Here is a 22,418-nt window from a genome sequence, read left to right as displayed (position 1 = left end):
ATGTATAAGATGGAAAGATTTGGGATAGGTAGAGGACATCTTTTATAATGTACCACAAAGTTATGTCCTTGAATTTGTATTATTCAATAATTTTAAAAATCATTTTTCTTAATTATTTGAACTTAATTGACATCATATTCTATTAGTAAGTTTGGGGTATGTGGGGGAAACTTGATTTAAGAGCTAATCGGTTGGGCAAAAGAATCATGATATAAAATGTTCTTGATAGCCTAGAAAAATACTAATAGACAAATTTGAATAGGGATGAATGAGAATTTCTGTAATGGGGTCCTAAAAATCAACCTCACACAGTATGGAGTATATATATATATATATATATATATATATATATATATATGACTCAAAATAGTTGCTGTGAGAAATAGATGGGAACTGTAGTATATTGCAAACTTAATTTGAGTCAACAGGTTGACACGGAAACCCAAACATTCAGTATCATCTTAGCTTGTGCCCAGAGACTTAGGGGCCAACAGGAGAGAGGCATTTATTTTTTCATGTTGGCCATATCTTGAGTATAGAATACTGGAGTTCTGGATAACACAGTGTTGGAAGAATTTTGCTAAGCTGCAGCAGGTACTCAGGCAAGAATCTTTTGACACTGAAGAGAACTGGAGACCATTGACATAATGAGTGTTTGGGGGGGGGGGCTGTGAATATTAGCCTTTAGGTTGAGAAACCAAAGAGATAGACAGATATAAAGGAATGAACCTTGGATTTGGAATTGGAAGATCTGAGTTCAAATTCTGGATTTTTCATTTACTACTTTGGGGATTTGGGGTAAGTCACTTAGTCAAGCCTTAGTTTTACCAAAAAAAAAGGAAATGGAGAGAATATCTTTGCTCCCTATATTTTTCCGTTATCAGAATCATGTGAGAAAATGAACATAAAGTATCCTGTAAATATTAGCTCTTATAATGATGATAATGTTGGTAAAAGTTATCTTCAAGTATTAAAAGGGAAGTCTTATGGAATCAAGATTTAATTTGACCTCAGGGACCTAGGAGAAAGGAGAAGTTGTGGAGGCAAATTTAGTCTTGATATAGGAGGAAGAAATAATCACTTTTGCTTAGTGTTATCCCAAAGTAAATTGGTCTTTTTAAAAGGCAATATGTTTGCTATCCTTTGAGATCTCCAAAGGAAGACTGGATGACTTTCATTTCCACAGATGCTACTGAAAATTCTCCCATATAGTGGAATAATCTCTGAGCTACCTTTCAAATCTAGGATTATTTTGATCTTCATTAAATATAATTATACTATGCCTGATATCGAGGCAGTTGGTTGGAATAATGGATAGAGTGCTGGGCCTGGAGTCACCTGACTTATCTTCTTCATGAGTTCAAATCTATCTTCAAACACCTACCAGCTATATAACCCTGGACAAATCACTTAACCATTGGCCTCATTTTCCTTATTTGTAATATGAACTGCAGAATAAAATGGCAAATCACTCCAGTATTTGTGCCAAGAAAACCCCAAATGGTGCCATGAAATGGTGGACACAGCTGAAATGACTAAAAGGCAACAAGCCTGATATTCCCTTGAGCTAACTGTAGTATCTGACCCTTTTACAAAAGGAAATGAGATTTATCTAATATTTTTAAAAATTTTCACAATAAACTCTTAAGAAAGAGGCACCATGGTATAATGAATAGAGAGCTGACCTTAGAGCCAGGAAAGTCTCAGTTCAAGTCTGCAATCTGATACATCCTGAGTGACTCTGAACAAGTCACTTGACTTTTCACAGCTCCAGCCAAATTTTTAAGATTATAAATGGCAAGTAAATGTTTACTCTGAAAATGCTTGATACTTCCTGAGATTATTTTCTTTAAAAGCAAATTGAGGTGCCACTATTTAGAGTAGGGCTTGTTTTCAAATAGATTTCTCTAAAAAAATAACAGCATCTCTTAATAAGCAATAGGATTGCTATGTTATAGGCAAAATGGCTTTGTTTTCTCCTCTATCCATGCATGAGAAAACACGAGGGCATGTTGTCAATCAGGTACAAGTTTGAATTCTCACTCAAACGATCTCATTCAGTTTAAGATTTCATATGGTACAGGGCACACAGTGATGGATTTAGAATCTGAGCAGATGAGTTAAAAAGCAAGCGTTGTTATCTACAACCTGTATGACCTTGATTAAATTACTCAACTGCTTTGGAGTTCAGTTTCCTCTTCTATTACAAGGCGTTGCTCTACTAGGTGAACCCTGTCGCTATCTATGATCTTTTGATTCTGTAGTCAAGAATTATAAAGGATTTCTTGTTGTTGATCACTCTTTTCAGCCATGTCTGACTCTTCGTGACCCCATTTGGGATCTTTTTGGCAAAGACACTGAAGTGGTTTGTCATTTTCTTTTCCAGTTAATTTAATAGATGAGGAACTGAGACAAATAGGGTTAAATGACTTATACAGGGACATACAGCTAGTAAGTGGTTGAACTTATGAAGATGAGTCTTACTGATTCCAAGTCCAGTGCTCTATCCATTCTTATCACCTAGCTGCCCAATTTAGAAAGGACCTTAGGCAATATTTAATCCAAACATCTTGTTTTAACAATGAAAAGTTAAATTACTTCCCTAGAGTCGTATAGCTAGTATTTGGAAGAATTGGAATTCATGTCTAAGAGTTCTGATTCCTAATTCAGATCTATTTATATCAGACCATGTAGTGACTAATAGAACTCCCTTGGCTAACAGTGAAAAAGATGCTTCATTTGCTTCAATGAAAATTTTCTTCTCCCCCCAAAATGAAAGAAACCTATAAGGCATACCTAGTTAATAGAACAGAAATGAGCAGGACTTTGGAAGAAAGGATCATTATTTCTTAGGGCTTATGATAGAAAAGGAGTGAAAATTGGACAGTGTCAAACTCAAATAGAAATGGAGGGGGAAACTAACACATATATAAGGATTCCTAGGGGCTGCATATTGATAATTTTAAAATGAATTATTAACTATTATTTACTCTGTTTTTATTTACTTTGTTAACTATTTCCCAAATGATAATTTAATCTGATTGTGCTACAGTATAATCCAGAGTGTCCTGGGCTGATTACAGTCAGGTGGCCCAATGTTTGACACTTCGGATACATGCCCTACATTTCATGGAACCGATTTCAAACAGTTCAGTTAAAGAATAGGTAGAAACACAAAACTTGAAATTGTAGAAGGCAAGTCATCTGACTGGTGGTGAGATGATCTCAAGAATGAAATTTTGATGACCAAAACAAAATCTAGAGAAGAACAAAAGACAGGGTTACCTGAAAAGAGCAATATCTGTTTTTTAAAAGTAATATACTTGATTCTTGAGGCTATATATAAAGAAAGAATGACATATTCCTGGAGACGTGCTGTCAGGAATCCCTGCATCTATCAAAAATTGGTAGAAACATGTGAAATGCCTTGAAAACATTAATGACTTATGTGAATAATAGCTAATAGCTATACATTAATCTACAATAAACATTGTATTTTATACATATCAATATAATATATATATATAATAAAATAAAAAATATATATAAACATTATAAAAACCCATTAAATGAGATATGTGGCCAAAAGGGGGCTCTTTTTGTTTTGTTGGAAGAAAGACAAAGAAGTTGAAATAGGTGGAATGTGTGGACTGCATTGGTCAGTGATAATAATCAAGTCAGAGAAGGCAGAACTACTCAAATACTTTTTTTCTTTTTCTTTTTAAATCTATGAAGGACAATGATACTTAGTATTATCCTCTGTCTGTGGAATCTGGAATATAAGTTCTCTACACTACATGATCAATCTGTCATCTCTGTACAATAAACTGCTTAGCTTACATCTGTGCAGATAATTATTTAACTAGCATGTGGTTTCTCATTCGCTATATAACAAAATAATTTTCTCCCTTCTGAAGCACTCTCAGATCTTTATGAGTGTCCGGGCAGAGTGAAGGTGAAGTGAGGCTGAACTACTCGTCATCTTATCCCTAAGTTTTTATAAGTCAAGATTGAACTTCAGTAAATGAAATGAGCTCCATTACTCGCATAATTTGATGATGCATCACAAAAGATGGCAGACAGCTAAAATGCTTCAAATCTATGGCCACCTGTAGGTTATATTTTCTCATACTTAATGGAAAATTAAATTTACACAGAATCTTATTGAATCACCATTCTCTAATGATACAAATTTAGCACAATAGGGATCTTTTGGGGTCTCTGTTAAAGGGAGGACTTTTATTGAAATAGCATAAATAAAGAATTTCAGGTCATTGGACTCTTAAATGGATCCCTAAGGGTGGTATCATAACTCTACTCCAATGAGTTTTTTTTAATTTCCACAATTTTATATTGCCCCATATAGTTATGGTTACTAAATCTCATAGGTAGGTAGATCTAAATTACATTTAGATACCTTGGCCCTTTTAATGTTCAATTAAATTATTTTATTGGGAGAAAAGCTCCTCAATAAAAAATATAGTGAAACTAAAGGTAGCAAGGGGGATATAAGAGGAAATATCAATTCAATTCATGGAAAGAGCAACTTTATTATCTGGATGTTTGTACAGAATTTTCTTTATGCCTGTTGGGAAAGGAAAGCTATTAGCTCTTGGTTCTGGCCATTTCCTCTTTATGTGTCCTTTCGTGGGCTATTTTAGCTTCCAGAGTGTCTAACTGAAGTACCCAGGGAGCAGTATACATGTCAGACTTTTAAAAAGAAAATGAACTATTTAAACTCCTAATGTTACATTTTTCACTTTGGCTTGTGTATAAAGATGCAAAGACCATTCCCTCAATTTGTTGTTTAGGGGAGTACCATATAATATTAATGTTCTAAGGAGTGGATATGACAACATTGACTTTTTTTTAGAAGAATTTTTAGACATTCTTAGACTTGACTATTTTCCCTTTTGAATGGATCTGTCATTCCAGTTTCTTCTTATATTTTTACTTCTTTTTTTCTCTCTGAATTAAAACAAACCTAGGCCAACAACTGGATACAAAATGTTTTAAAACTATGGATAAAGGAAGAACAAGGCTATACATACTTCCAAGTAACTGGAGACCTAGAATTAATGAAGTCTTTTGTGTTTGGGAGGAAACCTGGTGAATCAATCAACTCTAATTTTGAGATTGTCTTATTAGAAATAAATGGTTAAAAACGGCACAAGAACATAGATCTAGAGATGGAAAAGATCTTATAGAACATGTGTTCAAGTCTCTTTTTTTTTAAAAAAAATGAAAAAACGTAAAGGACCAGAAGATAGTCTTCAACTCAAATCTTTTGTCTCTACTGAACCATTACCTCCTTACCCAAAAGGTTTAGAAAGAAGAAAAAAATAAATTATTGTGTTTCTGTTTCATGATCTTTTCTATTATCTGATTCTCCATAGATAAGGAGTGTCTAAAGCCAGATTTGAACTCAGTAAGATGAGTCTTCCTGACTCCAGGTCTGGCACTCTATCCATTGTACCACCCAGCTGCTGAAAGCCAAATAGATTCTGGATTTCTTGTTGTTTCTGTCCTCCAATAGAATATAATTCTTACAAAATAAGATTTTCACAAGGAAACAATAGTGAATAGTTTTACAGGCTGCAGGAGATTGGAAGGCACCGAAGATTAGAGTCAATAAGTACTCGGGGAAGACTTTATGGTGCTTTCCAGTGGAAGTGGGCTCATAAGAATGTAGAGCTAGAAGCAACATGAGAATACATCTGGTTTGATTTCCTTATTTTACAGCTGAGACAAATGAGACCAATTGAGGTGAAGTAACTTACCCAAAATTATGCAATTAGTGAGCAAGAGAGCCAGGATTTGAACCAAAGTTCAATGAAGACTTCCAATCTCCTGCTACTCCCATTGCACCCCTCCTACCTTTAAATGAAACCCCTTCTAGGAGTTCTACCATCCTTGATGTATAGGATTACAAATAGTGATGAATGGGATGAGGGTTGAGAAAGGGCAACATTCATCTTTGCCCCTACATTTAGGACAGCTAAGTGGTGCAGTGGATAGAGTGCTGGTCCTGAAGTCAGGAAGACTCATCTTCCTAAGTTCAAATTTCCTCTTAGACACTAACTGTGTGACTCTCGACAAGTCAGTAAACCCTGTTTGTCTCAGTTTCTTCATCTGTAAAATGAGTGAGAGAAGGAAAAGACAAACTACTCCAGTATCTTTGCCAAGGAAACCCCAAATGTAATCGTGAAGAGTTGGAAACAACCGAACAAAGCCTAAATTTGGTTACTTATTTATCCCCAGCACTTAGTTCCTACTCAATATTTGAGGCTAACTTCTCCATATCATCGAGATTGTTTTCTATTAATTCTCTTCTCTAAAGAGTCCACTTAGTTTGTACTTTACTTCAATTTTTATTATGATAATATAAAATTACACTTATATTAGCACCTACTATGTAGCAGATACTATGCAAAATTCTTTATACATATTATCAAATTTAATACTCAAAACAACCCTGGAAAGAGGGTAGCTGATATTATTATCCCTATTTTACAATTGAGGAAACTGAGGGTAAGTGACTTGCCTGAGATTATACAGCTAGCAAGTGTCTAGGACGATATTTGAATTCAAGTTTTCTTGACTCCTGTCCCAGTGTTCCATCCATTAAGACACTCAGCTGCTTCTCAGTACAGGTGTAACTGACATTGATACTCACTGGTACTAGACCTATTATCCTAGCTCCAGCTCACATTGAGGAGGCTGGTTCCCCATAATCTGGCTACATGTGGACTTTGGGCTGTCAGGGAACCATGAGCTAGGGCCCCAATTAGTATGGTTCCTACCATAAATTTCTTTCAAGTCCTAGCTAAAATCCTGTTTTCTATAGGAAGTCTTTTCTGATCTCCCATTTCCCCACTATTAATCATCTTTATTTTATCCTGTGTTTAGGGTATTTATACCCATTTGGTTGTATAGTCTGTCTTTCATTAAAATGTGAGATCCTTAAGAGACTAGACCTTTTCTTTTCTTTCTATACTCAGCATTTAGCATTGTTTCCAGGACATGGTAGGTGCTTAAGTAATTCTTGACTAACTGACTTTTTTCAAGGAATCTGCTCTTTATTTTGCTTTATACTTTGTATTGACTTAGCAATATGTACATGTATCTTTTTAAACACAATTGTAGCTATGGTGTTCAATGTTATGATTATTGAACTCTTTTTTGCATGATTAAAATTAGATTTTTTTTATTTTAAAAAGTGTTTACCTTTATTAATTTCTATCAAAAAATGAGAATGAATTAACTATCTTAATCGTTGTTATTATGGCCAAGTGCTTAGATTCATTCATTGGGTCTGTTAAGCAGAATTCAAAGGTTAGATTGTTTCTGAAGTACAATTTATGTTAACTTGGAACCAGCATCTGTTTTAAGCACCTAGAGTAGGTGAGTTTGATGGAACAAGTTGAATGAGAATAAATTATTTTGGGACCTGTAAAATAGATTTGGTATAGCCTTGGAGATCAAATCAGTCAATATTTAAAGAATTAATTTGGATGAATCCCTGAAAGATCAGAAGCTGGAACTTAAATATTTCGACCACATAATAAAAAGAAAGATAGGACTCAGAAAAACAACTTTGGTGTTGGGAAATATTGAAGGCAAAAGAACAGAAAGGATAGATAGTGTCATGGAAGCAATGGACATGAATTTGGACAGTCTTCAAGAGATGGTGGAGGATAGAAAGACCCATTGTGCTATAGTCCTTGAGATCCTACAGCATTAGATACAACCGAATGACTGAACCAACAACAAAATAGTCTTGGAGGTAAAGTTTGTATTGGAGGTTATTGGTGACACAGACTGAGCTAGACTTGGATTAGAGGCTCATACCTCTTTACTGAAATTTCTTGAGGGAAGTTATGTGTACATGTTGTTTCTCTAAATCAAAGGAAAACTCCTTGAAGGTCAAAAATCTGTTTAAATGTTTGTCTTTATATCATTAGCACTTAGCACAGTGCTTGGCATAAAGGAAGGACTTGATTAATGTTTGTTAAATTATTGGTTTGTATAAGACAGTTTGATGAAGAGAATCCATGGCTGCCTTTTCTCCTAGGATTTTTGATACTGATGCAGATTTATAAAGTGTCTGATATACATAGCTGACAGAATCTTCATCACAGAAAGATTCATACCCTTGTGCTTTGCCAAACTGTATTGCTGGCAACTTCTACACTTTGTCAAGACAGAACATTTTGATAGCTAGAATATATGTTTTTTAAAGGCCAAAGCAACTCAACACATCCTTGAAGTTCTCACAGAACGTTTCTACAAAGACTGGTATATAGAAGGAACAATCGTCATCTGACATCTTAGCTATCACCTGTTCCATAGGCATTTCAGAAAAATGTATAACAAAATTTAAAGCAATACTTCGATCTGTAGACTCATTGATGCATGAACTCTCTCCAGAGATGCTGATTGAAACCCACTGATATCCACTCATCAAAGGAAACTCTTGCCAGTATCTTCTTGTAAATTCTCCATGGGACTCCACCCAATATATTGAGAACTCTTCTCTAGATACTTTGAAATTGCATGGATAATAATGAAGCAAATGCCTTTATAATTCTAAAATGATCCAATATTATACAGTCCTTTTTAATGAAATATCAATAGTCCATTTTCCCAGTGAAAATACTTGCTGGGGAACTAGGTGGCTCAGAGGATAGAGAACCAGATTGGGAGATGGGAGGTCCTGGGTTCAAATTTGGCATTAGATATGTTTTAGCTGTATTATCCTGGGAAAATCACTTAATCTGAGTTGCCTAGCTCTTATTGCTCTACTGCCTTTGAATCAGTACTTAGTATTGATTCTAAAACAGAAAGTAAGGGGGCGGAGTCAAGATGGCAGCTTAGCAAGCAGCAAAAGTTCAGACCTCATGGAAGACCCTTCATTATGGATACAGACTGAATGCTCCTAGCCCACCGAAATTCAATCTGAACAACAGGACAGAAGCAGGGAACCGTCCTTCTGGACTCAAATCAAAAGGTATGCCCCCCAAAAGCCAGAATCCGAGAATATTCAGGGCTAAGGGGAAGGCAGAGGGTAGGTCCCAGGACCCCTCCCCCACAACACAGAGGGCTGAGCCCCCAGCAGCAGAGGGAACCTCTGAGCAGGCAAAGGTTCTGGTTTGCAGGGTCTACCTTGGGAGCAGTGGGGCACCGGGCTCAGAGCATCCAGCTTGGACAGGGAGGAAGCCAAGGAGAAACGGGCTGTGGCTGGGTCCCTCCATTGGGCTCCAGTCTCACCCTTGCCCCGGGCACATCCAGATCAATCCAGTTGAACTAATTCCATCAGAACTCCTCAGAGTTTAGGGAGGTGGGCAAAGGCACTTGCGGACAGCAGAGAAGCAGCTGGAGAGAACTGGAGAGAGCCTGGGCAGCCCAGCCTTCCAGGAGTTTTCAGAGCCTCAGTGCTTCATACCACATACAGCCCAACCCACTGGAACTCAATCTAATCAAAAGCCTCCAGAGGACAGGGAAGCTAACATTCCTCCCCTAGAGACTGTACCAAGAGATCTGACAAAGCTCCAAGAGGGGAGACTGACAGCCCCAAAGCCGAAACAAGATGAGAGGAGCAAGAGCACAGCTAAATACGGGGAGCAAAGAAGGGATAAACTCGAGCAAACAAGAGAAAAAGAAGAAAGAAATTACAATAGACAGCTTCTGCACAGGTAATGAGCAAACAGCGAATGAAACAGAGGGGGAGGACCAACAAAGGAAAAATCAGAAATCCCAGCGAATTGGATACAGGCTTTGGAAGAACTCAAAATGCAATTCAAAATACAATTAAGAGAGGCTGAAGACAATTGGGAAAAGAATTTAAAAACTAAGATAAGTCATCTGGAAACAGAAAATAGTGTCTTGAAAGCCAAAATCCACCTGCTGGAAAATGAGGCAAAGGAGATGAAAGATGAGGCAAAGCAGATGAAAGATGAGGTTAAGAAGATGAAAGATGACCTCCAAAGAAATTCCGACCAAAAGGAAAAGGACGACCAAAAAACTAAGGATGAAATCCAGTCTTTAAGAACCAGAATACAACAACTTGAATCGAGTGACCTCACAAGGCAGCAAGACACTATAAAACAAAACCAAAAGAATGAAAAAATTGAGGAAAATATGAAGCATCTCATTCACAAAACAGAGGATTTAGAAAATCGTTCAAGGAGAGACAATTTAAGAATTATTGGCCTACCAGAAGACCATGACAAAAGAAAAAGCCTGGACATTATATTACAGGAAATTATTAAAGAAAACTGCCCTGAAATCCTTGAACAAGAGGGAAAAGTAGAGATTGATAGAATCCACAGATCACCTCCTGTACTTAATCCCCAACTGACAACACCCAGGAATGCTATAGCCAAATTCAAGAACTATCAGACCAAAGAAAAGATATTACAAGCTGCCAAGAAGAAGTCATTCAGATACCAAGGAACCACAGTGAGGACAACTCAGGATCTGGCTGCCCACTGAAAAAAAGGAAGGCATGGAATACAATATTCCGGAAAGCAAGGGAACTAGGTCTACAACCAAAAATCAACTACCCAACAAAACTGACTATATTCTTATAGGGGAAAGTATGGTCATTCAACAGAATAGAAGAATTTCAAGAAATCGTAAAGAAAAGACCAGACCTGAACAGAAAATTTGATGTCCAAGCACAGAACTCAAGAGAATCATCAAAAGGTAATTAAAAATGAGGGGAAAAAAGAAAAACAAAAAAATTTTTTAAGAGAATCAATAAGTTAAAATGATATGTATCCCTATAAGAAAAGAGGCCATTGGTAACTCTTAAAAACTGTTGTTATTAGCTGGGCAGCAAAAAGAAGTATACTTAGAGGGAACAGCAACAAACTGTATAGGATGAAAGGACAAGACATAAATAGGTATATAGATATATACATGCAAAAATACATACGCATGAGTATGCATATATATATATAACTAGAGCTTAAAAATAGGTTAATATTAAAAGAAATAGGAAAAGAAACAAATGGGGGTAAATTTATATGTCATAAAGAAGCTCATGGTGGGAGGGAGAAGAACATCAATACACTGGAAGGGTAAAGAGGTCAGAGACAGGAAATACTCAACATTTACGTGCTTTGAAAGTGAATCAAAGAGGGAAAAACAATCCAATCCACTGGGGGCAGAGAATAGATTTGCGCCCTATAGGAGAGTAGAAGGGTAACAAACGGTCTGGTGGGGAGGGAAGCAGTACAAGAGAGGGAGGGAGCAGGGGGTTAATTTTAGAAAGACTATAGGGAAAATAAGGGGGGGATAAATAGGGAGGGGGGTAGAAAGGGAAGTAAAATAAGGGTGGGAACAAGGGGGCCTGTTCAAAAGCAAACATTGGTGTAGAAGGAAAGAGTGAAAGAAGAAAAGGCAGGTAAAGGAGCAGAAATCAAAATGCTGGGAAATACACAGCTAGTAATCATAACTCTGAATGTGAATGGAGTGAACTCACCCATAAAAACGCGAGCGAATAGCAGAGTGGATTAGAGTCCAAAACCCTACCATATTCTGTCTACAAGAAACACATATGAGAAAGGTAGATACACATAGGTTGAAAGTAAGAGGGTGGAGCCAAATCTATTGGGCATCAACTGACAAAAAGAAGGCAGGAGTCACAATCATGATATCCGACAAAGCCAAAGTAAAAATAAATCTAGTTAAAAGAGATAGGGAAGGTAATTACATCCTGATAAAAGGCAGTATAGACAGTGAAGAAATATCTGTACTCAACATGTATGCACCAAATGGCATAGCATCCAAATTTCTAAAGGAGAAACTAGAGGAACTCAAGGATGAAATAGATAGAAAAACTATACTAGTGGGAGATCTGAACCTTCCTCTATCCGAACTAGATAAATCAAACCAAAAAATAAATAAGAAAAAGGTAAGAGAAGTGAATGAAAGCTTAGAAAAATTAGAGTTAGTAGACATGTGGAGAAAAACAAATAGGGACAAAAAGGAATATACCTTCTTTTCTGCAGCACATGGTACATTTACAAAAATTGATCATGTATTAGGGCATAAAAACATTGCAAACAAGTACAAAAGAGCAGAAATAATAAATGCAACTTTTTCAGATCACAATGCAATGAAAATAATAATTAGTAAGGGAACATGGAAAGGTAAATCGAAAATTAATTGGAAATTAAACAATACGATTCTCCAAAACCAGTTAAAGAACAAATCATAGTAACAATTAATAACTTCATTGAAGAAGATGACAATGATGAGACATCCTTTCAAAACCTATGGGATGCAGCCAAAGCAGTACTCTGGGGGAAATTTATATCCTCGAGTTCATATATTAACAAATTAAGAAGGGCAGAGGTCAATGAATTGGGCATGACAAATTAAAAAATTAGAAAGTGAACAAATTAAAAATCCTCAGATGAAGACTAAATTAGAGATCCTAAAACTCAAAGGAGAAATTAATAAAATTGAAAGTCAAAGAACTATTGATTTAATAAATAAGACTAGAAGCTGGTACTTTGAAAAAACAAATAAAATAGACAAAGTACTAGTCAGTCTAATTAAAAAAAAAGGAAATAAATAAACCAAATTGACAGTATCCAAAATGAAAAAGACCTAACCTCTAATGAAGAGGAAATTAAGGCAATCATTAAAAACTACTATGCCCAATTATATGGCATCAAATATGGCAATCTAGGTGATATGGATGAATACTTACAAAAATATAAATTGCCTAGACTAAAAGAGGAAGAAATAAATTACCTTAACAACCCCATATCAGAAAAAGTAATTGAATAAGCCATCAAAGAACTCCCTAAGAAAAAATCCCCAGGTCCAGATGGATTCACAAATGAATACTATCAAACATTCAAAGAACAACTAATCCCAATATTAAACAAACTATTTGACAGAATAGGCCAAGAAGGAGTTCTACCAAATTCATTCTACGACACAAACATGGTACTGATCCCAAAGCCAGGCAGGTCAAAAACAGAGAAAGAAAACTATAGACCAATCTCCCTAATGAATATAGACGCAAAAATCCTAAATAGGATACTAGCAAAAAGACTCCAGCAAGTCATCACAAGGGTCATCCACTATGACCAGGCAGGATTCATACCAGGAATGCAAGGATGGTTCAATATTAGGAAAACCATCCACATAATTGACCATATTAACAAGCAAACTGACAAAAATCACATGATTATCTCAATAGATTCAGAAAAATCCTTTGATAAAATACAACACCCATTCCTATTGAAAACACTAGAAAGTATAGGAATAGAAGGGCCTTTCCTAAAAATAATAAACAGTATATATCTAAAACCATCAGCAAAAATCATCTGCAATGGGGATAAACTAGAAGCCTTTCCAATAAAATCAGGAGTAAAGCAAGGATGCCCATTATCACCTCTATTATTTAACATTGTACTAGAAACACTAGCAGTAGCAATTAGAGAAGAAAACGAAATTGAAGGTATTAAAATTGGCAATGAGGAGACCAAGCTATCACTCTTTGCAGATGATTTGATGGTTTACTTAAGGAATCCTAGAGAATCAACCAAAAAGTTACTCGAAATAATCAACAAATTTAGCAAAGTTGCAGGATACAAAATAAACCCGCATAAGTCATCAGCATTTCTATATATCTCTAACCCATTTCAGCAGCAAGAATTAGAAAGTGAAATACCATTCAAAATCACCCTAGACAATATAAAATACTTAGGAATCTATCTGCCAAGACAAACACAGGAACTATATGAACACAACTACAAAACACTTTCCATACAGCTAAAACTAGATCTAAACAATTGGAAAAACATTGATTGCTCATGGGTGGGATGAGCTAACATAATAAAAATGACAATCCTACCCAAATTGATTTACTTATTTAGTGCCATAACCATTGAACTACCAAAAACTTCTTTACTGAATTAGAAAGAAAACATAACTAAGTTCATTTGGAAGAACAAAAGATCAAGGATATCCAGGGAAATCATGGAAAAAAAATGCAAAGGAAGGAGGACTTGCAGTCCCAGATCTCAAACTATACTTTAAAGCAGTGGTTATCAAAACAATTTGGTACTGGCTAAGAGACAGAAAGGAGGATCAGTGGAATAGACTTGGTGTAAATGATCTCAGCAAGACAGTTTATGACACACCCAAAGACCCCAGCTTTTGGGACAAAAATCCATTATTTGATAAAAACTGCTGGTAAAATTGGAAGACAGTGTGGGAGAGATTAGGTTTGGATTAACACCTCACACCCTACACCAAGATAAATTCAAAATGGGTGAATGACTTGAACATAAAGAAAGAAACTATAAGTAAATTAGGTGAACACAGAATTGTATATCTGTTAGATCTTTGGGAAGGGAAAGATTTTAAAACCAAGCAAGACTTAGAAAGAGTCACAAAATGTAAAATGAATAATTTTGACTATATCAAATTAAAAAGGTTTTATACAAACAAAACCAATGTAACTAAAATCAGAAGGGAAGCAACAAATTGGGAAACAATCTTCATAAAAACCTCTGACAAAGGTTTAATTACTCAAATTTACAAATAGCTAAATCAATTGTACAAAAAATCAAGCCATTCTCCAATTGATAAATGGACAAGGGACATGAACAGGCAGTTCTCAGCCAAAGAAATCAAAACTATTAATAAGCACATGAAGAAGTATTCTCAATCTCTTATAATCAGAGAGATGCAAATCAAAACAACTCTGAGGTATTACCTCACACCTAGCAGATTGGCTAACATAACAGCTATGGAAAGTAATGAATATTGGAGGGGATGTGGCAAAGTGGGGACATTAATTCATTGCTGGTGGAGTTGTGAATTGATCCAACCATTCTGGAGGGCAATTTGGAACTATGCCCAAAGGGCGATAAAAGATTGTCTGCCCTTTGATCCAGCCATAGCACTTCTGGCCTTGTACCCCAAAGAGATAATAAGGAAAAAGACTTGTACAAGAATATTCATAGCTGCACTATTTGTGGTGGCCAAAAATTGGAAAATCAGGGGATGCCCATCAATTGGGGAATGGCTGAATAAATTGTGGTATATGTTGGTGATGGAATACTATTGTGCTCAAAGGAATAATAAGGTGGAGGAATTCCATGGAGACTGGAACGACCTCCAGGAAGTGATGCAGAGTGAAAGGAGCAGAACCAGGAGAACATTGTACACAGAGACTAATACACTGTGGTATAATCAAAGGTGATGGACTTCTCCATTAGTGGCAATGCAATGACCCTGAACAATCTGCAGGGATCTAAAAAACACTATCCATAAGCAGAAGATAAACTGTGGGAGTAAAAACACCGATGAAAAGCAACTGCTTGACTACAGGGGTGGAGGGGATATGACTGAGGAGAGACTCTAAATGAACACTCTAATGCAAATACCAACAACATGGAAATGGGTTTGAATCACGAACACATGTGATACCCAGTGGAATTGCATGTGGGCTATGGGAGAGATGGTGGGAGGGAGGGGAGAGAAGAAAAGAAAATGATCTTTGATTCCAATTAATAATGTTTGGAAATGACCAAATATAATAAAATAAAAATAAAAAATAAAATAAAATAAAACAGAAAGTAAAGGTTAAAAGTACTTGCTGACAAATACTTTGGTCATGAACATCAGCCTTTTGGCTTCTATTTGGAGTAAGATACAATACTGAAGAAAAGGTAACTTCTGATATAGGATTCCAATTGAATTCTGAATTTTAAGGGGATTAGGCAATAGCGGTGCAGGTGATATGTTATGGTTTGTAGAAATTTTATGTAAGATGTTCAAAATGATTTAAATTGTTTGGAGTTATTTAACTAATTCTACTAACTAAAATTCTTTATCTGCCCAAGCATGGGTAGAAATGGTCATAGATACAATCGGGCAAGCCCACAGACCTGAGTCTAATTATTGTCTCCAGAACAGAAAAGGATGCTCCATAAATTGCCTTCTTTGCCAGATTGTATGACTGAACTAGTGTTTCCTCTGGATTCCAAAGTCATGGTGTTTTGATGGCTAGCACTCCTTTACTTGCCAAGAACTTCAGTCATGCCTTTTCACAGCAGAGTAAAGAATTTTCCAGGAAGAATTACATCTATGTTTACATAGAGAACCCTATGCCTTAGCATTCTTGTAAGAAGAGAAAAGATTAATTGCATTTTATTTGTGGAATCAAAAGTCATCCAGGTAACTGCTTAATATAGCATTTTGTTGGATGAGCTGGTCAATTTGTGAGCACCTACCATGACTGGGAATTCTTATAGCATAGGTACATAGGAACAAATTTCTTCTCAGGAATTATCTTTGTTTGCCAGGAACTAAAAGATGCTGTAGTATTCTTGACAGTGTTAGTTCCTTTAAAGTTTGCCATCATGAAACTCTAAATAAATTACTTATGCCTTTCCTTGTAGGGTTGTAGGATTTAAGGATGGAAAGGATTTTAGAAATCATCCAGTCTAATATCCTCATTTCAGAATGAAGAAACTAATGCCCCAGAGGGGCTTTCTTCCCTAAGATCTTTATCTACAGATCTATAAGAATACATAGCAAATTTGTCACTACAAATAGTATGTCTGCCTATGTACATCCACGTGTATTTCTACATGAGTATATAGGTATTCATAATGCACAGAATAATACCTAACCACATATAAATGGTACATAAATAATATCAACATATATACACATCTATGTATATTCTATAAGTCATAGTAAAATAACCCAGTAAAAGTTTCAGTCCACTTTGGTAAGGTGGTGTTGTTTTAAATTCCAAATCTATATAAAATTGGAGTGGATCTATAGTTCCATTGGTGTAGAAAACTCTTATGGAGGAAAGTCCCTCTGGTAATGTAGACTGGGAGCTGTCCTGAAAATTATATTCTGGGACAGTTGCCTAGAACATGCAAAGGTTACATGACTTGCCTTTTCCCCACTGATAAAATGTGTTAGAGGTAAAATTTGAAGCAAAGTATTTCTGACTTTGAGGCTGCCATGATGATTCTTACTGTGTACTGTGTACCTGGCCCTAATCTTTCTCTTCAAGTCCATTTCCATTTCACCAAATACCTTGATATCACCACCTGGGTATCCCATTGGCCTTCCTACTCAACATTTCCAACATAGAACTTATTATCTTTTGCTTTAAAATTACCTCCTCCTCATTCATCCAACAAGAATTTTTATTAATTCCCACCATAGGTCAGGGTGGCTAGGTAGCACAGTGACTATAGCATAGGTCTGGAGTCAGAAATATCTGAGTTCAAATCTAGCCTTAAACATTTACTAAAGGGGTGATGCTGGGAAAGTCACCTAACACCTGTTTGCCTCAGTTTCTCATTTGCAAAAATGAGGACACACTAGAAAAGGAGATGGCAAACTACTCCACTCTCTATGCTAAGAAAACATTGTCCTTGGGGTCACACAGAGTCTGACATGCCTAAACACTAAATATGTCAGAGGAGGGTGACAAAGACAAAAGTTTAAGTGTTCCTGACCTCCAAGAGCTTATATTCTATTGAGAAAAATAACACATCCCCAGATAAATATAGGGAAAAAAAGAATATTTAGGGAGGGCATACTAGCAACTGTGGGAATCAAAATGGGTCCCTAGGTCTCTGTAGTTTTTTGAGTTTAAAAGTTAGAAGGAGAGAGAATTCAAATGTATCTAGGAAGAACAGTTCACTTATATATTAATCTTCATAATCTTCACCAAAATGGAACAATAGTATTGACATTGTTATTAACAACCTAGAGGTTCATGAAATCATAGAAGTGAAAAACCAAGTTGGAAATTATGAGGAGAGTCAGGAAAAAAGAAAAAAGAAATTCTTGAAACTGATTATAAGACTTCAAGCTAGGAAACCAGTCTATTTTCTCTCAGCAATGTACCATAGGACTATCGTTGGGAGAGAAAATAATATACAGTGGGCTGTTAGGTCACATGGGAATAAGTCATATATCTTAGTAATCATATAATACATGTATAACCCAGGTCAAATTTCTTACCATCTTCAAGAGGGGGGAGAGAAAGGAGAGAGGGAGACAGTTTAGATCTTATAATTTCAGAAGATGTATGGTGAAAATTGTTATGATGTGTAATTGGGAAAATAAAATACCTTTGAACTAAAATAATGAATTATAAATGTAGAGCTAGAAGAAATTATAGAGGCAATTGAGTTTAAAACTTCCATTTTATAGATCTAGAAGCTTTGGCATAAAATTGATAATTCACTTGCTTAGGATTACACAGCTAGTAAGTAGGTGAAGCATCATTTCAACCCAGGTCTTCCTCACTCCAAGTTCAGGCACAACTCTATCCACTCTACCATGCTGCATCTTGTTGTATATTTAGAATTAACTATTTGTGGGACAGTGCTCCAATCTGAAATCAATTTCATTCACAAAAGAATTGATAAATATCACTTTAATATAAAATTTTATATTCCCTGAACCTAGTAGAATTCCTTCGATGGATATTTCTCCCTTTCTAACCTAAGTGTTAAAATAAAACCTCAGTATAGAATCCCTGGTTTCCTTAAAAATTTAGCCTTAACCACCTATGGGAAGCATTTCCTGATGTGTGTTTCTCTAACCCTCACACCACTCCACCCTAGAAATTGTTAGCATTTTCTCCCTCCTCAAATAGTCTTATACTTAGAAACATTTAGATATACTATATTCCTCACAGGTAGAGTATGATCTACAATCTTCTCGATCATTCATTTCATTTTTGCATCACAGCAGCAAGTAAAGTGCATATAGTAGGTATTAAAAAGTTTTTTAACTGAATAAGTAGGTGAACTTTTTCCTCAAATAAATGAAAATTTCATTTATGTGGAAACAAACAATCAAGTCATTAGACTTGAGGACAAGGAAAAGATCATAGAATATTTGATTTTTTGCAGGATTCTCTCAATCAATTTTAGTTGTCTCTTCTGTTGATTTTTCACAACCATTTTAATATCAAGATTTACACATTTAGAGCATTTGTTATTTCCATAGATGCAAAATGAAGTAGAGAATTGAAGCAATTATTCCACTAACATAATTCACAAAAATTGCTCTGCCTTACGTAGCTGGCTAGTTAGAAGACTTTTCTCTTATTTATTTTGTCTTGAATTATCAAGGTAATTATGGGAAATTTTCACTTTAATGAAATTTTATATAGTATCAGTATATTAATTGGTCATCTATCATGCATTTCTTTGTTATCATTGTATGTTCTACTGAAGGGAAATTTCCAAGCTAAATTCTGATTAACCATTAATAGGCAAGTTAGAACAAATTCTTTTTTTTTTTTTTAACCCTTACCTTCTGTTTGGAGTCAATACTACATATTGGCTCCAAGGAAAAAGAATGGTAAGGGCTAGGCAATGGGGGTCAAGTGACTTGCCCAGGGCCACACAGCTGAGAAGTGTCTGAGGCCATATTTGAACCTAGGATCTCCTGTCTCTAGGCCTGACTCTCAATCCACTGAGCATCCAGCAGCCCCCAGAACAAATTCTTTTCCCACATCTATTTTCTTATTTCTCACAGAAAAGTACCATGGAGCAAGACTACTATGTTTTGGGGCAAATAAAACAGTACAGATTGGAAACTTATATAAAACTACCCTGTAGATTGCAAATAGTGAACTTGGAGAAAAGTTAGAGAACTTTATTTCTTAAATATCCTGAATAATCAAGTCTCTTTAGTTTGGGTCCAAGAGGATACAGACTTGGGGCACTTCTGGACTTCTCTTCCATCTTGATTCTCCCTTGATGTCTGATTAACAATGCCTTGGCTACAAGCAAATAGAATCTATAGAGACATTTAAAGTTTTTATTTGTACCAGAAGCTATCTATATTCACTTATTTGACCTTTATTAAACATCGACTTTGCTCCAGGTGCTGGTGATCCAAGACAAAGGCAAAATGGATCCTAGCCTTAAGGACCTTAGATTCTATGGGGCTTGGAGATCATGTTTGTAGATGAGAAATACCAAATATCAAAAAGGTAGCTGCATTTAGAGATACCAGTGAACTGCTTATCTAGCATCTCCCAAAGGGAAAGAACCAGACAAGAAAAGAAAGAGGAAGGAATAGAGACAGGATAAGACTTTTCCTGTTTGAGACTTAAATGCATGGTCCCAATAATACCCAGTCTTTGATGGGTACAGATTTTCACAGACCACTGGGTTGCTGTATCAGTTTCATTGGTATTTCATTCCCTTCCTACAGATCTGTGGAGAGGAATCATTAGAAATGAGGTCATCGTAAGGGAGTTTCATGGTACACATAAATGGATCTTTAACATACACCCCTAGAATGATTTGACCAGATGTGCTTGCAGCAGAGTGAGACTTCTTTGTTTTCACAGTGCCTGCCCATGAGGAAGATTCCATGCAAAGCCAGTGCGCCTTCAGGCTCCTTTTTTGCCAGAGACAACACAGCCAATTTCTTATCCTGGTGCCGAGATGTAGGGGTGGATGAAACGTGTCTCTTTGAGTCAGAAGGTTTGGGTATGTATCTTTTAATGAATCTGAAGTGACTGGTATCATATATAGAACCTGATGAATCTTTGACTGATGGACAAAAAAATTAAGCCTCAAGTGGTTAATGAATATGATCTTTTATTTTTCTTTTTCATCATGAGAAGTGGCAGTGTGGTTGAGTGAATAGAACTCTTGGTTTGAAGTCATATACTTTGGATCAAATTATAGGCTCCACTATTTGCTAGTTTTATTACTTTGACAAGTCACTATAACATCTCTGGAATCAGCTTTCTCGTCTCAAAAAAGTGGGATGGTTTATTAAATTCATAATAAAAATAAAATGTATTTATGAATATAAGTTAAGAAAGGGCAGATTAGCTGAGACTAAAATAGCTTCCAGCTCTAAAGTTCTAATTCTAGAGCTAAAGATCCTAGCCTTTTTTTTTTTTGTATTTTTGACCCTTCTGGAAGTCTGGTGAAACTTCTGAACACCATTTCAGAATAATGCTTTTAAATGCATAAAATAAAATGTAGGAGATCACAGAGGCAACTTTGAAGTATAGTTAAAAAAAATTTAAACACAACCAAGTCACAGACCCCAAGTTAAAAACAGTAGACCTAGAGACTCATTGATCATTTAACAAGTTCTTAACTATCGTAATCACTTCTTTGGGTATGTTATATTAATTCTGAACTTTTGAGGTGGCTAAACATCACAGTTCTCATTTATTATTATTTACTTTGGGGGGAAAGGACTGGGAAAGGGAATAGAAGGACAAGGTTTTCCTTCTGAAAAATAAGGCCGTTAATAAGGCAAGGCAGAACTGAGAGGATATATTAACTTGGGATGAAATTCTACCATTAGTCTTTATGAGCAATTTACCTGTGTTGAACATTCCAGTGTTCCAATTGAGAATAGTGGTTGATTCTTTCCAGCTGTATAAACTGTGGAAACACCTTCATTCTAACCCATGCAATCATTGAGAGTCCAATCGAGATGTATTTGAAGGAAGAAAAGAACAGAAACGTCTTGCTTTACCAAGAAAATAATTTTTTTTTCTCTTTTGGTGAATTATATTGGTTTGACTTCTTATACTCAAGTGGTGGAAGAAGATTCAATTTGGTTCAATTCAACAAATGTCTATCAGGCACCTACTAAACAATGTGATAGGCATTAGGAATACGAAGACAAAAAGGAGAGGAAGTTTTGACCTTTAGGAGTTGATCATTCCATGTTTTTATCCATTTCTCTCAAATTGAGGGTTCAGTCTGAAAAATTCATCAGCTATGCTGTAGACGGTAGAACAGACCTTCTACTAAGGGGGGAAAGGGAAGAAACAGAAGACACTACACATTCATTTGATCTGGATTTCCAACAGTTTTCAAAAAATGAAATCCTCTCACAAAATAGCCCACAAATAAGCATCACCCATTTTCAGCTCAGCTTGAGGGAATAGAAGCAAAGCTAAAAATCATTTGCCAAATACCCTAAAAGATATGGCCTTATGACATAATGATACATGACAATGAAAGAGCAAACCCTGCCAAATTCAGGGAAATGATACAGGATCATTGACTGAGAATTGGAGGGAGTGTTAAGTGATCATGTAATCCAATACCTTCAATTTGCTCTTGAAGAGGAAGCTTCAAAGAAAAATGAGGTGATATGTTCCAGGTCAAATAGATAAATGAATACGAATCGAGATTAAATCTAGGACCCCAGTACTTGCTCCCCCCACCCCCTTAGTTTGGAACTGGGATTTTGTTGAGATAGAGAAGGATAGTGAGGAAACTCTCTCCACCAATGTAGATAAGCAACTTTTCTGTTATGATGCTGAGCGATTTGAATGATTGGTCCAGATATGTGACTCAAAAACTGACACTATATATTAGTCCTAGTGTAAAATCACTTAGATATTG

The 22,418-nt window shown here is 35.9% G+C and overlaps 1 protein-coding gene across 7 annotated transcripts in view; it reads left to right on the top strand.

Moving 5' to 3' along the window:
• Positions 1-22,418, top strand: part of GAS2 (growth arrest specific 2) — a 218,991-nt gene that overhangs the window by 87,509 nt on the left and 109,064 nt on the right. For all 7 annotated transcript variants that reach the window (XM_056802009.1, XM_056802008.1, XM_056802011.1 and 4 more), the window contains one exon: positions 20,384-20,525. In XM_056802009.1, the coding sequence (XP_056657987.1) occupies positions 20,384-20,525 (142 nt within the window). The remainder of the gene's footprint in view (positions 1-20,383; positions 20,526-22,418) is intronic.

Source organism: Monodelphis domestica, chromosome 6 (assembly GCF_027887165.1).
Source record: "Monodelphis domestica isolate mMonDom1 chromosome 6, mMonDom1.pri, whole genome shotgun sequence".
NCBI classification, from domain to species: domain Eukaryota; kingdom Metazoa; phylum Chordata; class Mammalia; order Didelphimorphia; family Didelphidae; genus Monodelphis; species Monodelphis domestica.
Note: the sequence above shows the minus strand (reverse complement) of the source record. Positions and strands in the feature narration are given on the sequence as shown.